The sequence below is a fragment of the Nakaseomyces glabratus genome, chromosome I (assembly GCF_010111755.1).
Source record: "Nakaseomyces glabratus chromosome I, complete sequence".
Taxonomy (NCBI): Eukaryota; Fungi; Ascomycota; class Saccharomycetes; order Saccharomycetales; family Saccharomycetaceae; genus Nakaseomyces; species Nakaseomyces glabratus.
This window is the reverse complement of record NC_088959.1, coordinates 303210-319025: the sequence shown is the minus strand read 5'-3', so window position 1 is coordinate 319025 and position 15816 is coordinate 303210. Positions and strand designations below refer to the sequence as shown.

General features: G+C 36.2%; 7 protein-coding genes across 7 annotated transcripts; 1 reads left to right on the top strand and 6 right to left on the bottom strand.

Annotated features, from left to right (window-relative positions):
* Nucleotides 1–87: 87 nt before the first annotated feature.
* LDB17 (Ldb17p) lies at nt 88–1521 on the bottom strand (the record flags this gene model as incomplete). The annotated part of the gene is made up of 1 exon (XM_447409.1): nt 88–1521. The coding sequence occupies one exon, from the start codon at nt 1519–1521 to the stop codon at nt 88–90; it is 1434 nt and encodes a 477-aa protein (XP_447409.1).
* A 576-nt stretch (nt 1522–2097) lies between these two features.
* Nucleotides 2098–3435, bottom strand: RPN5 (proteasome regulatory particle lid subunit RPN5; the record flags this gene model as incomplete). The annotated part of the gene is made up of 1 exon (XM_447408.1): nt 2098–3435. One exon carries the CDS (start codon nt 3433–3435, stop codon nt 2098–2100), a length of 1338 nt encoding a protein of 445 aa, XP_447408.1.
* Nucleotides 3436–3908: 473 nt separating this feature from the next.
* ATG9 (autophagy protein ATG9) lies at nt 3909–6695 on the bottom strand (the record flags this gene model as incomplete). Its single annotated transcript, XM_447407.1, has 1 exon — nt 3909–6695. One exon carries the CDS (start codon nt 6693–6695, stop codon nt 3909–3911), a length of 2787 nt encoding a protein of 928 aa, XP_447407.1.
* A 552-nt stretch (nt 6696–7247) lies between these two features.
* On the bottom strand, nt 7248–8531 carry RPC53 (DNA-directed RNA polymerase III subunit C53; the record flags this gene model as incomplete). Its single annotated transcript, XM_447406.1, has 1 exon — nt 7248–8531. One exon carries the CDS (start codon nt 8529–8531, stop codon nt 7248–7250), a length of 1284 nt encoding a protein of 427 aa, XP_447406.1.
* A 346-nt stretch (nt 8532–8877) lies between these two features.
* Nucleotides 8878–10665, top strand: SAS10 (rRNA-processing protein SAS10; the record flags this gene model as incomplete). The annotated part of the gene is made up of 1 exon (XM_447405.1): nt 8878–10665. The coding sequence occupies one exon, from the start codon at nt 8878–8880 to the stop codon at nt 10663–10665; it is 1788 nt and encodes a 595-aa protein (XP_447405.1).
* A 130-nt stretch (nt 10666–10795) lies between these two features.
* MSH5 (MutS family protein MSH5) lies at nt 10796–13399 on the bottom strand (the record flags this gene model as incomplete). The annotated part of the gene is made up of 1 exon (XM_447404.1): nt 10796–13399. The coding sequence occupies one exon, from the start codon at nt 13397–13399 to the stop codon at nt 10796–10798; it is 2604 nt and encodes an 867-aa protein (XP_447404.1).
* A 405-nt stretch (nt 13400–13804) lies between these two features.
* Nucleotides 13805–15205, bottom strand: CLB3 (B-type cyclin CLB3; the record flags this gene model as incomplete). The annotated part of the gene is made up of 1 exon (XM_447403.1): nt 13805–15205. One exon carries the CDS (start codon nt 15203–15205, stop codon nt 13805–13807), a length of 1401 nt encoding a protein of 466 aa, XP_447403.1.
* Between the last annotated feature and the right edge of the window lie 611 nt (nt 15206–15816).

Here is a 15816-nt window from a genome sequence, read left to right as displayed (position 1 = left end):
ATGAAAGTGCTGAACATGTAATTCCATTGTAGGTAGACACTCATCAAACGCAGTTTAAAGTATCACCTTGTAAAAGAATTATAAAGATTAGCACTTTTTTCGGGATCTTGGAGGTGGTGGTGGTGGAGGCGGACCTTTAGCTCGTTCTTTTCTCATTGTCAAAGACTCTGCTGATAATTCAAGGCTACCTCTAGTTAAACGTGGCCGATTGTTGGTGCTGTGATTAGCCAAACTATTTGAGAGCGACTCAACGCTTGACTGAGAACTCTCCAGACTATTAGAACTAATGGCATCATCATCGGAAGTGTCATTTTCCAACCATTCCACACCATTTAGACATTTTTTTGCAAGACGGATAGTTACTTCTTGCTCCTGTGTAATTACGCCATTATCGCATATGTTTTCTGGCTTTGACAGGTATGTGAGTAGTTCTACTAAATCATCTTTTCGGTAATGAGTTCTGCACAATTCGGTGTTTTTTAATAAGGGCAAAAGAACACGTAGTATAGTAGCTCTCCAATACTCTTCTCTGCCATTCATATTTTGTAATTCTCTTATCAATACGTCTATCAACACATTTAGATCATTAAGGTAAAAGTAGTTCATGGCAACATCATTGTCTGTTGATGTCACAATCAAGTATATGACTTTGCACATCATCACCTGAAGGGATGAGTCCATTAATCGATTAAACTTCAATAGAAGTAATTCCACAAACCTTTTAGAAACAGAAGAGTTTAATAAATATTTGAATATTTTATTTTCCATTTCAAATTTTTTTGAGAAGACAATATATTGTTCATTCAACGCTAGAGCTAACTTAAACTGTGCATTGTTGAACAGGTCATCTGTTACATCAGATCTGATCGAATTGATAAGGAAGTAGGTGAAGAAATCATCAACCAGTTGAACATTTGCAACAGAGCATTTACCATATTTAAATATAATGAATAGGATCTCCATTAAAACAGTGGATATTTTTTTCATCTCATCGAGAATTATATGATCAACATCAGACCATTCTTCAAGTTGTGAATTCGTTATCTCATGCTCGGCTATACCTCTATCAGTTCCATATTTCTGAATGTACGCAAATGCAGTGTAAAGAGTGTTGTAAAAAACATTAAAACCTTGAAACTCAAGCATTGTCACCAAAGAGTTAACGTTCCTTTTGCATTCATACAGTAATATGTAAACAATGATGAACTTCATATTCATCTCCAATAAATCAATGTTTAAGAGGGAAAGTAGCTTGCTAATACAGAATTTGGTATTCTTAGTAAATAATTCAGATTCTGCAATGGTTAGGCACATCCTAAATAAGTCCTGTTCTGTTACTATAAATTCATTGTAGTTATCAGTTGCCATTTTCAAAAACTTAACAAGGTTGGAATTAACTCTATTAGTGTCAGATGAGGACCCCTCATCATGAACCGTGCTTTCTAAAGCAGCCCAAAACTTTATCTTCTCATCTCTCGATTTCACAGGCTTGCTAGTGTCTTCACCATCGATATGTACCATTTGTCTAACCTCATAAACTATATTGTTCTTCTCAAAGTAAAGTGTTCTCGAATACCTTTTGTTGCGTCGTACTCCCTGGCTAGTATGACTTCTCGTGCTTTTTTCGATTTTGATTAAAACCCTCCACTGTGAAGTTTGAAGAGGAAGGTTATACAATTGGCTATTAGAATTGCTAACCTCGCTCAGTACTGTTACTGTCTGATAAATGAGTTGTAAACACTATCGTTTAAATTTGTATATATTCAGTTCTTAGGCTGATTTACGGCAATAATCGAAACAGTGGTAATATTCTCTTATTATTGCTTTTTTCCTTTTTTTCCCTTTTAAACGTCATCAAGACTCAAAAACTGGACCCTTTTTAGTCCAACAAAGTATATTGTTGACAATGTCGAGTAAATATATAAGCTTTATTTCTAGATAGATGATTGATACTTAATCCTTGATACTATTTTGAAGCTTTATTCAAGTACAGCCTCAAATGACGGTTTGTCTATGTTCTTTTGACAACGATCACAAATAGGAAAAGAAAACTATATACCATTGTGTATTGAAATGCTATTACTAAGAACGTGTTGCTTATTTGGCTTTTAGTCCATGCATTATTTCTTCCTTTGTAATCAGATGGCCAATAGTTTCAATATTTTCTAGTAGTTGATTTACGTTGTCTGACCATTCGTTTAATAATTCACATGAATTTAGAGGCTTTTCAAAGTTAACAATCTTTGCCGGCCTATTTACCTTGGCGTATATGACACCTTGGTTAACCAAGTTACTAATAAATGTTTCTGTTTCTGATTCTGTTAGATCAAGAAGTTCGTTCAATCTGGCTAGTGTGATTCTGGTATAGTACTCTGAGATGACTCTTAGGTTATGTTCCACAACTCGATCCTTTAATTCATCCCAGTGGTGCTTATTGTCTTTACCACCAAATGCCACCGTGTCCTGGATCAATACAGGTTCATATGTCTTCTTAACTACTGGCCATTTCATAAACTCCTTTGTGGTAAACAACCTTACTAAAGATTCCTGTTGCTCCAATTTTTTCAAATTGTTATCGAGCTGAATCTTGTGAATCAAATCATTTTGTAGATTGCCATATGGTGCCAAGATCAAGAAGTATACCATTCTAGAAAGTGCCGGCTTCCATTTTTCTTCATCTTCTTTCACAGACTTTGTCTCATATATTTCTTGGAAATATTGAGCTACTTCTAAGTAATCATTTTTATGAAGACCAATTTTAATTAATAGTTCGTAGTATTGTAGCTTCAATGATTCATATTTTTCGTTCTTGAATGTTTTCTTCAGAATCTTTCTAGAGAAAACTGTAGCTTGAGAGTAGTCACCTTTCAATATACTCAATTCCATTTGTTCTAGGATAAATTGAATTTTCTCGAACATATCCATAGACCCGTATGTTTCCACTTGCAATTCACATAATATATCAGCAGCCTTAGCTATGTCACCTTCTTCTTTTCTTATATTTGTCAATTCTCTGGTAACTCTTGCCCTTTCTACTTCAACAAAAATTTTATTTTCAGTGACCGTTCTAATGGTCTCGATTGTCTTGATTCTAGTCTTAAGTGGGATTTTCTTGTTTTCATCTAGTGCTTGCATTATCTTTTGTACCATGTATTGGATCGATAACTTTAGTTGACCATGTTTCTTGGATAACAGGGTCAATTGTTCGTCAAGCTCATCCCAGTTATCCTTCTCCACAAGTACGTCAACAATCTTAGCTAAAACATCCTTGGAAGATGTCAAATCCGCCGCTTGTCTCGTCTTCTTTTCCAATACTAGCAATTTGTCCAAGGCAGCGTTTGCATCAGATTTTGCTAGCTTGTCAATTATGGGAAACTCTTCCTTAAGAACCGAGGTATAGTCCTTTTCGGCTTTAATTGGTGCGTCTCTAGACATTGGATAATATTAATATATGAATGAAGATCCTGTTTCTTGATTATTTGCACACGCCAAATGTGATCAAAAGATTATGAAAACAGATGTATGACAATAACCTAACTCTCGATAGCAGGATGTAGTATTGTTGAGCAATAGACAAATGTTACTTAGTGTCAGTAACTGATTCCTCTTCGACTTACTTTTATATTAAGCTTTCATTACTAGCTGGCGTTGCTGAACTTTGTCCTCATTGCTCCCTTGGTTTCGCCACCAGTTGACTCGTACAAGAGCACGTATATAGATGGGTGTATAACCCTCATTAATATTAGCTGAGATGAAATATAAATTAGTTTTTCATATATAGATGAAAACATTGGAATTCAGGCAGTTTGCTATCAGTCATTAATTATATAGTTAGTATTCACGCCCTGCTATACTCAACAATCTTCTCTTGTTGAGACAAATTCTTATAAGCAAAAGCATAGCAAGGATTATCTACCTACGTCAGATTTTTTGTAGTATTCCTTTACCAGTCCTAATACACCTTTGGTGGGTGATTTGTACTTGGAATTATACAGGCTTGACCTATTACTCTCCTCTGCAGTATTACTTATTTGTGATCGCGCATAGGACTCATCAATGCCAAGGTGATTGCTACCTTGTTGTGTAAATGTTTTATCATTCAAGACATGATTTCCAATTCTAAAAAGTTCAGGTTTTTGCCCTGGTTTGAACTGCTTTCTCCATGTGTATCGATTGGCTAAGATCATATCACTATCATCATCTTGATTTTTCTGATTGCTATTGCTAACATCATACTGTGTGTTATCAAAACTCTCTCTTCTCTTCTTTGGGATTTGATATTTACCAAGTAAATTATCGTCATTCTCATAATCATCCAGGAAGTACATATAAGATTGCATCATCTTTTTTGTTGCTTCATCTGGTTCTGAGTCGATATCTTGTTCTTCTGTAGCTGCATCTTGTTCTGTAGTCTCATTGCCGTCTGTACCAAAATGCTTCTTAACAGCATCTGCGTCACCATCATATACAGCATATTTACAAACATACCCTAGACCATCGACATAAACAGAAGACTCACGGAAAAAGTCAACCATTTTTCCAGCACTATTTGGTAGCGAAAACCATAATATAAAAGGTGTGGTGATCAAACTTGCCAATTCTCTTAACAATACAGTGATTCTCAAATTATAGAGTTCACAAAATTCCTGTTTAACACCTTCGGTATGGTATCTATCCTTCCAACTATCTGGCAGGTAATGGGTATACTCGGCAAGTTCTCTTAGTGTTTCCTCAGGATCAAATACATGATACTCTGTGGAAACTGATCCTTGACTTATGGACCAAATAGCTCCCAGAACCGTGATATAAAACAAAACAGTTTTATCGTGAGTCACTTCAAAATTTAAAAAGTTCTCTGGATCCCAAAGTGCTAAAATTGCTAAAATTGCAACAAAGGAACCGGATATAAAAGACACAAATTTCAAAAGTATATTTGTTTTCTCTTTTGGAAACTGGTCAACGTATTTACTTGCTAAGGGATTACTTAGACCTATTCGTTTCCTGAAGATATGATACAGTTCATTGTACTCTCTAAATTTCCATTCTGCCATCGGAGTATACTGTCTAGCACCAATATTTTCCGGCGATGTTTTGTATTCGTTAAAGTATCTGAAAAAGTATAAGAGAACAAAATAAGAAACCAAAAATGGAGATAATATGATATTCAAAAATCCAGCTAGCATAAACCTCTTTCGTAATTCGTTTGCAAAGTATTCTTTCTGGGTAGCTTTCAAAAATCCCTGTTTAATGAAGCCTGCTTCATTAAAAACATAACCCATCACACATAAATTGATATTCCATTCCAATGTTTTTGTCAATGGCTGACTGCCAAAGAATGGAATTGGAAATCTTAAATCTAAAATGTCATTGTTGTATAATGCTATGAGATAATTTTCTTTTCTCATTATTCTATTGGCAATTCCATGAGCGTTAAGTTTATTTTTCGCTTTAACTGCGACTACGTTAGCAGTTAAAGCATTTTGATCTTTGAGATACATCAATTGCTGAATTATATTTTGCCAAGGTATTGTCTGCAATTCATCATCAGATATATTCAAAAGGTAGTGATAAAATAATTTCATTTCTCTAATGTTATTAATATCAAAGTATAACTGAATTACTTTCAAAATGACAAATCCATAGAATAGGAATAGTAAAAATTTAGTGAATCCAGTAATATTTTGACTGTAGCAGTGATCAATCTTAATTTCTGAAAACCGTGTACTTGTCGGTAATTTCGAATAGTCTACACAATAGCCCATAAAACTTGAAACAAAAACAACAAATAATAATGTTAATATATTCAAAACTTTTTGCAAAATAATACAGTGAAAACCGTTTCCAAGGTAATAATTATAGGCATCTTGAAGGAACAGATCGAGGTTATCTACATTTGCCCATTTCCATAGAGCTCTTTCCTTGGGGCTTAGTGTATTTAATCTTCTTTCAGGCATATTGTTAACGACTGATAGGGCGTTCAAAATATTTGGCCTTTTCAATTTATATTTTTTACTGGACTTTTCACCTTTTACTGTATTCAAAAATGTGTTAGAGCTAGAGTTGGTATAAGTAGAAGTAGGATTGTAGTTATGGCTGTTTTGCCTTTTTTTAGTACTATTCTTCTTAACATCATTGGGCTTGAGTACTCTATCAAGAAAAGTGGATGTTCTTATGTTTTTCGAGCTATTACCCAGCGCCTTATCAAGCTTGTCTTCATGATATATTGGATTTATCCTGTTTTCTAAATCAGGCTGTAGAGATTCATTAACATTAATTAAGTCTTCCTCATCACTAGATGGCTGACCCAGTTTTATGGAAGACTCCATTATTCTCCCATTCTGACTGCCAAAGGGATGCAATTCCATAGTTTCTTTTTTACTCAGAAGTGGTCTAGATGTGTCAATCACTTGAGAGTCACTATTTATCCCATTAATACGTTCATCCTCCTCACTAGTGTCACTCTCTAAACTATCTTGCGTCGAAGTTCCGGGATCCGACTCTAGCAATCGCACACCATCATTGTGATCTTCATCATCCTCTGACTCTACTAAAGCTCCGTGATTGCTCTCGTCTTCATCCAGAGGTATTGTACTTAACTCTTGTGTGTGGATCGATGTAGAAACGTCATCCGATTGTAAACCAAAAACTCGCGATAGAAACGTATTCTTACCAGGTTCATGACCACTTTGCTCCATAACTACTCAACTAAGTACTGTTACACCTAGATTCTGGCGCTATTATGACCTCTATCAGTATCCTTTTGAAAATTCTAGTTTATATTTGATCTTTGACCTTTCGTAAGTAATCTTTCAACCACAACAATATCCTTTCCCGCCAGTAGAAAAGATGCAAAAATAGACACCCTTTAAATACTCACAGTATATAGTTCTACTAGGACTTGCCCTGTTTCTGTATGCCTATTTATCTGTTCACTTACTGAACATTGCAAGACTTTTGATGTTAAAGAATGTGTTGAAGATTCTAGTTGTCTTCCCTTATTTTTGACATTTTTTTCAATCAAATTCTTTCAAATTTATATGTTCATCGTGAAGCTCTCTTTGAAGTTTGCTCACAGTTAAAGATATGGTTGATAAATAATGCTATATAATATCAAATTAAAGATAAATTAAGATATGCTGTAAATGGTCCCTTGATGGATTCACCTGTGCCCTGTGTCTCTTTACGTGTGTGAATCATTGTTGGTTTGAGTTCTCTATGGGAACACAAAAAAGTATGGTTTCATCATGTTATATACTTGGCTGTACCACTGCTCTTCCTGTTACAGTTCCTAAGCATTCTATGGAAGGTGGTAGTTGCTCTTCAGGGTCTTTATCTTGGTTCGTATCTTCGTGCTCATTAATTTTGACAATGTCCTGAATGAATGTTGTCTCAGCACCTCTGCTGATATCCATTACAACATCTCCAATTTTTATTGTCAGTTTACCAGATTTATGAATTCTCAAAGAGCCTATCTTACCGTTTAACTCTGGCTCAGGTTCTTGTTGCTTGGCTTTCTTACCTGGCTTGTCATCTGTGTTGGATTTGTCATCTATACTGGTTGGTGCTTGTTCATTGTTTGCCTCTCGTTTGCTGGGTTTGACCTTGAACTCTGGTAGCTTAGGTGGCAATTGGAAGACCATGAACTTATTTGGCTTGTCGTTTATCTTTTCGATGTTCTTTAAGATCTTAATATAGTCGTTCTGTATCTGGATTTTCTCTAGGTTTAGCTCCCTAGATTGGCCATCAACACCGTTTTCTATATACAGTTCTTCTAACTTATTTTGGAGCTCATTCTCTTTTTTCACTAATACGTCTTGCAAAGAATTTGCGTGTTCTGGATCCTCTTTGATTTGAGTAACACTTTGTGGAGCCGGTGTAGCTTCTCGCGTCGCTATTTCTGAGTATGTTTCCTGAATAGTCTTATGTAGCGTTTCTGTGTCTTCATGTCTAACTCTTAGTGGACGTACAGGGAACAATTGCTCAATTCTTCTTGTTTCCAACTCCTCCGTGGCTTCGCCTTCGGCAGTGGTTAAGTCAACATCGTCTTCGTTATCGTCATCCTCGATTTCCTTTTCGTGTAGTATATACTGCTTGTAGCTTAATTCTTTACCCATATTCAGTTTTCTTGCCCTTGTCCTTTGTCCTTCCATATCTTCATCTTCATCATCTCCGTTTCCATTCTCCAAGGATTCCAGACTCTTTTGAATCAGTGATGAGGTCTCCTCATCAGTCTTAATAATTGGAGAACCAAACCCTCGATTCATTGAACCCGAGTTCGAAGAGTACGTTCCTGCAGCCATCGGACCACTGGATATGACATGAGTGTTGTTCAGGTATTTTGGCACACGCTTCTTGTTGGCTGTTGGTGGCGCCCTCTTTCTCCTATTCTTATCCACTTCAACTTCATCCGGCTTCAATTTCGGAACAGAAGCTTCTCGCTCCTCCTTTGTCCTTCTCGCAACGGCCTTAGGCTTAAACTTCAACGGCTTTGAAGCGCCAGAATCCTTAAGCGAAGGCAATCTTCCACTCATGCTCTAACGTAGCTTTTTTCTAGTATTGTTATGTGTCAGGCTCTGGCTACAGTTGAACCACTCTTTATGTCAGATGTTAACAACGGTGCTTACCACAACAATATCAAGTTAACCCCGGGGATCATGCCACAAGTGCCAGCTATTTTAGGACTACTATAGCTTGTTTTCAAACTTTTGCGATGAGCTCATCTGTGAAAAACTGAAGAAAAAAAATTTTTTGCGAAAAAAAAAATCAGGCGATGAGCTCTGCGATGAGCTTAAAGATTACATATTGGTTTGTATTTAAGTCTGGTGGTGTCTTTTATTGTCAGGTTTACAAAGTACGATAACTATAAGCTGCACGATTATGGCTAAGAAGAGTAGAGCTTCTCAAAGAGAAGCAAGGGATGACGATTATGGGTTAAATGAGGTAGACGACTTTGCTGAGAAGAGAGAGAAGGTCCTTCTTGGTGACTCCCAGTATTATAGAGATGATTCAGATGAAGAGAGGTTGTTGGAAGATAATGAAGAAGAGGAAGTGATGGCCATGACAGATGGGGATGAGAGTGATGAAGATATGGATGGTGCGGAGGCGTACAAGAAGGTATTTGGCAGGAAACTGGAACATGACATGCCTGAAGTTGAGGATGATGACGAAACCATGCTAAACAATGAGAATGCTTGGGGTTCTAAGAATGAATATTATGGGGCTGATGATCTAGATGATGAAGAAACTGCGAAGGAGATCGAGAAGGAAGCGCTTCGTCAACAGAAGAAGCATTTGTCTGAGCTTCATATGAACGATTATTTTGATGATGTTATCGAAGAAGAATGGAGCAAGGACGCTAAGAACTTTGACATGAAAGAATTCAAAGCCTCTACAAAGCAATCGGCTTCAGAAATTTCCGCTAAATCTATTTTAAAAATGGATGACGCAGAGAAAAAGCAATATCTAAATACACTATTCCCCGAATTTCTTCCTCTTTCAAAGGAATTGAAGAAGTTAACTGCGCAATACGAAGATATATCAAAAAATCAAGAGTCAGAGGTAAAAAAATTACAGGCAATTGCTCTTTCAAGTTATCTAAGTACACTGTCATCATATTTTGCAATTTTCCTGCATGAACTGAATAGTAATGAGGATTTCAGCACAATGAAAGACCATCCAGTGATGGAGGCCATCCTAACATCTAAAGAAGTTTGGAGACAAGCTAGTGAATTGCCCGAATTAGATGGTAAAGATAACACTGATGGAGAAATAAGTGATGAAGAGCAAAATGATAGAATTACAGATATAAATAACAGTGATACTAATAATCTTGATAGTGAAGCTGAAGGATCGGAGGAAGAAATTGAAGAAGATCAAGAAGAGTCAGAGGTCGATATCGATGACTTTGAAGCTTACGTGCAACAATCTCGTATATCAAGAAAATCTAGCAAAAAATCAAAGGAATCTTCCAATAACTCTGAAGCAGACTCAAGTTCTGAAGATGATGAGAACATGGATTACATTGAGGACAAGATAGCGGACATCGATGCTCAAGATAAAAAGAGAAGGAAGAAAACATTGCGGTTCTACACCTCCAAGATTGATCAACAAGAAAAGAAAACTAATGAACGATACACAGGTGATGACGATGTTCCATATAAAGAGAGATTGTTTGAAAGACAACAGAGGTTGTTGGAAGAAGCTAGGAAACGTGGTTTGGAAGCACCAAAGTCTGCTGATTTAGACAATGAAGATTACGAATCCAATGAAGAGTCGATTTCTAACCAGGTTAATGATAAATCATCCGCTGAGTACTACGAGCAGATACTCAAGGGTAAGAAGAATAGAAAAGAGGGTAGGATGAAAGCTCATATAGAGGCTCGTATAGCAGCAAGAGACGGTAAATTGAATGAAATTGCCGAAGAGGTTGGTGAAAATGGTAAGCGTGCTATAAACTACCAAATTCTGAAGAATAAGGGTCTAACACCTAAAAGAAAGAAAGACAACAGAAACTCTCGTGTTAAGAAGAGAAAGAAGTATGCTGCTGCACAAAAGAAACTCAAATCTGTTCGTGCTGTTTATTCTGGTGGTCAATCTGGTGCTTATGAGGGTGAAAAGACAGGTATCAAGAAGAATCTAACAAAATCGGTGAAATTCAAAAACTAATGCGTATATATGAAAAGAAGTACTTCAATTGCATATACATACTTAAGTTCTACTAAGTATATTCTATATATTATTTCGCATTTTTTGTCTTTACGGCGTTTCTAGTGTTATTACTGCTCGATAATTGTACTTATTCTGAGTTAATTTGCATGACTTCTTTTGTAGAACAACTTAAAATAGAGTTCAGCTTGGATCTTAATAAATCTTCAGTAATATATTCTGTATTTAAATCCCACGAGATAAATCTTTTTATAATGGTCTGGCATTTCAAAAAAATTTCCATCTCTGTATCCGTTACCTCAAACTGAGACAAATCAAGTTTTTGCCCTAAGCTAAACTGCTTATGAACTAATTCTGCCATATTTATGATCTCCTTTTTTATACCACAAATCTTTGCGCAGTATATACCAAGCGAACTATCACAAATTCCTTCAACTATTTGGTAAAAAAATACTATGCCTTCATTTTCGGTAACAAGGTTCTCTACCTCACAATTATTTAATACAATTTTGGTGGTCAAGAACTTGATGCTTCCTCGATGCTTCAATAATGATGATTTTTGGAATATTTCATAAAAATGTGTTGAGATTAAAAGGCGTGGTGCACCAGGTAATTGTGAATACCTTTGTATGATAGCCGCTAATAATGAAGGACCAGATATGGTATCTGTGCCTTTTCCATATTCATCAATAAATATTATGCTTCTCTTTGTAGCCAAAGACATTATCTTTGATAGTTGTTTGCTATCTCTCTCAAAAGAACTCATAGAAGTTGAAATTGAATCAAAAGACTTGAATTTGGTTAGTATCATATCTACTAAGCCAATTTCGGCGGTATCGGCTGGCACATAACACCCAATATGGGCCATATAAACTATCAAAGCAATTTGCTCCAGGAATATTGTTTTACCTGAGGCATTTGCTCCGGTGACTACGGCAATTCGTTGTCTTCCAGAACTGAACCAATTAATATCCTTCAACATCCCTCCATCAAGAATAATATCGTTAGGTATAAAATTGTCGGACAGTGTTTCTAATAGTGGGTGCCTTCCTTGAGTAATTTTCACCACAGATTTGTCTTTTTTAAGAATAGGCTTACAATAGTTCCTCTCATTTGCTAATATTGCAAATGATATTAAAACCTCAAGCCGCCCAAAAATTTCTGAAATGTCAATGAGCAGACTTCTATGTTTGACCAGATTCTCTCTTACATTAGCTAAAATTTCAAGCTTCAATTCAAATATTTTTGTCATTAAATCACCAAACTCATCATCCAAAGATGTTACCATACTATTCTTATAGTAATGGTGGCTGTTGTCTTTAAATACAAGTTGCCAATTAAGGGATCCCCATACTTCACCCCAATAATGAACCCTTGTATTTTCTATTGTCACCAAGAATCCTAATTGTGGTATATATAGAGCGTTCAATCCTTCAGCTAAATTTAAATGGTCGAGTCTGTTTTTTGAATCAGATAGCAGTTCTTCAATTATATCATCAACAATTGTCTTCAGCATTGCTTCCAATCGGGTATATACTTTTTTGAACTGATCATACTCAAAATTAATGTTTTCAACTATTTCAACTTCTTTATCAGTAAATAGTTTATTATAATTAATAACTGAATTTAGGTAATCAATTGTATCCACTAAGGAAGCGATTTCAGTATTTTGTAGTTTGGTAATCAGCTGTGATTCAATCTTTTTATCAATTCTCCTGATCCTGCTTATGATAGTTACGGAATGCCTCAAGAAGTTAAATATGCCTGACCAAGCCGAACTGGCAAATATATCTTCATCAAGCTTGGTAAATGAGTTTTTGACATCAGGTAGATTATTCAGGATATGAATAATCTCTATGAAACAAGAATAATTTTCAGGATATAGTATAAGCTCTGTAGTCTGAATCCTCTCTACTAACTCATCCATTTCATTAATAGGTAATTTTAACCAATTTTTTAGGAGCTTTTTCCCAATTTTCGATTTGACATTTGTGAAAAGCTCTACTAAACTGAAAGCGGCATTGCAGTTTTCAATATTAGCGTATGGTTTTACGAGAGGTTGTAAAATTCTAAGTGCAGATAGAGTTAAATAATCCACATATACCATACCATCTAGATTGATAAAGCTGAGTTTCTCAAATTTTGGGATTTCTAAGCCTGTATTCATTTGTTTTCTTCCTTGATTAACTTCTGCGTCCCACCAGAATAGTCCGATAAGAGCTCTAACGGTTATATTCGAATATTTATCTGCTTCCAACAACCAAGCTTTGAAACTTCTCTCGCCAGAGTCCTGTAATTTAGCTATTATGTCTTCATTGGATTTGAAATACCTAGTGCTTGCAGTTTTGAATTTTAAACCCACATCGGTGCAGTAACTTAAAATTGTATGGTACATCTCGTTGTTGAATCTTGATGAAATTAATACGTGGGTCACATCAAATTGGCGCAATATTCTGTTCAGAAGTAGCTCAAGGCTGTGTTTTTTCGAATTTCTTTCACCCAAAATAATCATATATTCATTATTCTGGATATCCAAATCAGACGGCATAATACTTAACTGAGCATATTCAAAATTGAAAACAACACAGCCTATTTTATTTCCTTGAATATCAAAGCATATGATTGTCTCATTATCTAATGCCCAAATCTCTTCACTTGAATCGATTTGAGATATGCTATTAGATTCTTCTTCCTTTGGAAGTAGGGTTTGTAGCCAGGATGTACTAGAACTCATAGATGCCAAATCTCCAGTAGTTAATTATCAAAACTGATATTTTGTCGTTACAAGTATACTCTCACTAATGTTTTGTTGACTTAAGTTGATATTTGTCGCCAAGATGAGAGAAAGATCATAATATTAATCTTTTCTCGGTTAGCCGCCAAGGACAAACATTCCAAAATTTTCGTCACTGACTAATTTTGCTTCTACTAATTTCATAAAAGTTGAATTATAGTACAAAAAATAATAGATAAATCTGTATTGACTTGTTATATGCCAGATATAAAAGATACAGAATGCTAATAATAAAAGAATGCAAACGATAAGCTCTAAAAAGCGGCTGTCGTACTAACAAATTGCTGCATTGTCATTACGCTCTATGTGATTTGTTAGCACATTTGGGGGTATTAATTGCTTCCATTAACTATTCATTTTGCTTTCTGCAACCTCGATCCACTTATCCACCATCACTGAGGAACGGTGATAGCGCCTGTCGGAATACTTTGTCCAAATTGCACTATGACGTTCTTGTGCATGCCTACAGTTCTCGAGAATCAGACTAGATAAAGGAAAAACTTGCTCTTGGGTATAGCCAGAATAAAAGACATGTTTTAGGGTCCAGCCAGTCTCATAAACTGATCTTTCTTCAGCATCTCTTTCTTCATTTCCATAGCTCAAGATGGTTTTACTTAGGAAATAGGCACCCGATGCCAGCCAGCTAGGTGGAGTTCCTATTAGTCTAGCGTCCATGATTGTTGTTTCTAATAGGTATTTAGCCAACGTTCTAATGTTATAATCATAATCATCAGCTTTGCTTATACGACGCAGGAAAGACATTGGGCCAGGCCATCCTATTGAAAAATCCAATGTGTTTAGTATAAATCGTTCAGCATCTATCATTTCTTCTTTTGTATATGCATTATCAAGCATGTAAAGAAAGTCCTTCATTGTTGGACAGTTTATTTCTTCATATTTTGCAGCGATAAACATTGAAACAGCACCGACCAATTGAAACTTGTTGAGTTTTATAGCGGCTTTGGACAAAAATCTGTCTATTATGTTAATCGTGAGGAATAAAGTCTCTGGCAGTAGCTGGAATCTCTCATCTACTTGAACGATCCAATCCAGTAATGTACTTCTGTATGATGGTTTTAGTTCGGATTGCAAATCCATGTAATAAGGGTCAGGACGGTATTTGATCTCCAGTTGTTTCATATAATCAAATATCCCAGAGGCTAATTCTACCACCATTACAGGATCGTAGTTGTCCTCGTCAGAATCATCCAAGTATGCCAACTTATATGTCTGGTATGCTTTCATCAATGTCCTTCGTATATCATCATTCACTGGTGGTTCTGAATACTCATTCCTGAGAGCATCATCACTTGTATTGTTACTGTTATCACCCTGGTGAGAGTCCTTATTGGCCACCGTTGTTGAGTCCGAGTCATCGCCATTTGATGTATTTGACATGTGCTGGGTGACTCTTCGTATACTTTCCAGCTGTTGATCTTCAAGAAGGCTGCTCACATCGTTGCTATTGGGTGTGTCCAGAGTGTTCGAAGCATATATGGACACCATGTTTTCCTGATCCGACTCCACCGCATGATTCAGATTTATCTCGAGACTATTACGTGCCGTGCTAGACGGTTCACCACTGCATCTGTTAGAATGAAGCTTTTCATGCATGAAATTACTGTTGGCCAACCCAGTTACATCGCTCAAAGCCACCCGGTGCTCATGAGCCTTATCGCTATGCACCTCCTTACCAGGCACTGAATACCATGAGGGAACAGCATTCTCCTCATTTCCAGTCTGCATTGTCCAGTTCAAAGTTAGTGTCCTCTCTCAAATTATCTTCAAAAAACTTTTTTGGGCTGATCAAGTATCAATACCGTGGTGATTGTTTTCCCGAACCTACTTTGTAGCACTCTCGGAATACAGCCAATAAAAATGAGCGTTCCCTATTTTCAACTGTAATAAGTTAATAAGGACCAATCTCTAAAATTACTAATGATGGGTATATATGTGATCCAATAACCCATTGTTTACAATCAAATCAAAAAAAATCTTTACTTCCAACAATTGCTAGGTTTTGTTGTTTTTGTTGTTTAGCATTGCCAATGCCATTTAGCACAGAAACTATCGTAGCACCGTATCCTTGATTCAACTCTCCCCCCCACCGATGTTTTTGTTTTTTTTCACTTCGATTTTTTTCTTTTTTTCGAAGCTTCGAAAGAAGGGTCTTCTCGCTTCGGTGCGGGATTTTCTGAGTAGAATCCTCACAATTCGACTTCGATTTTGTGAATTTTGACAGAATCTCCGGAACTGGGAATATAGATGGTTTTGTTTACTGACGTATAGGTGCTTTCTTGAATTTGTCAATTAGGTTACTCGTACCTGGAGTTGTACTTGGAGTTGTACCTGGAGTT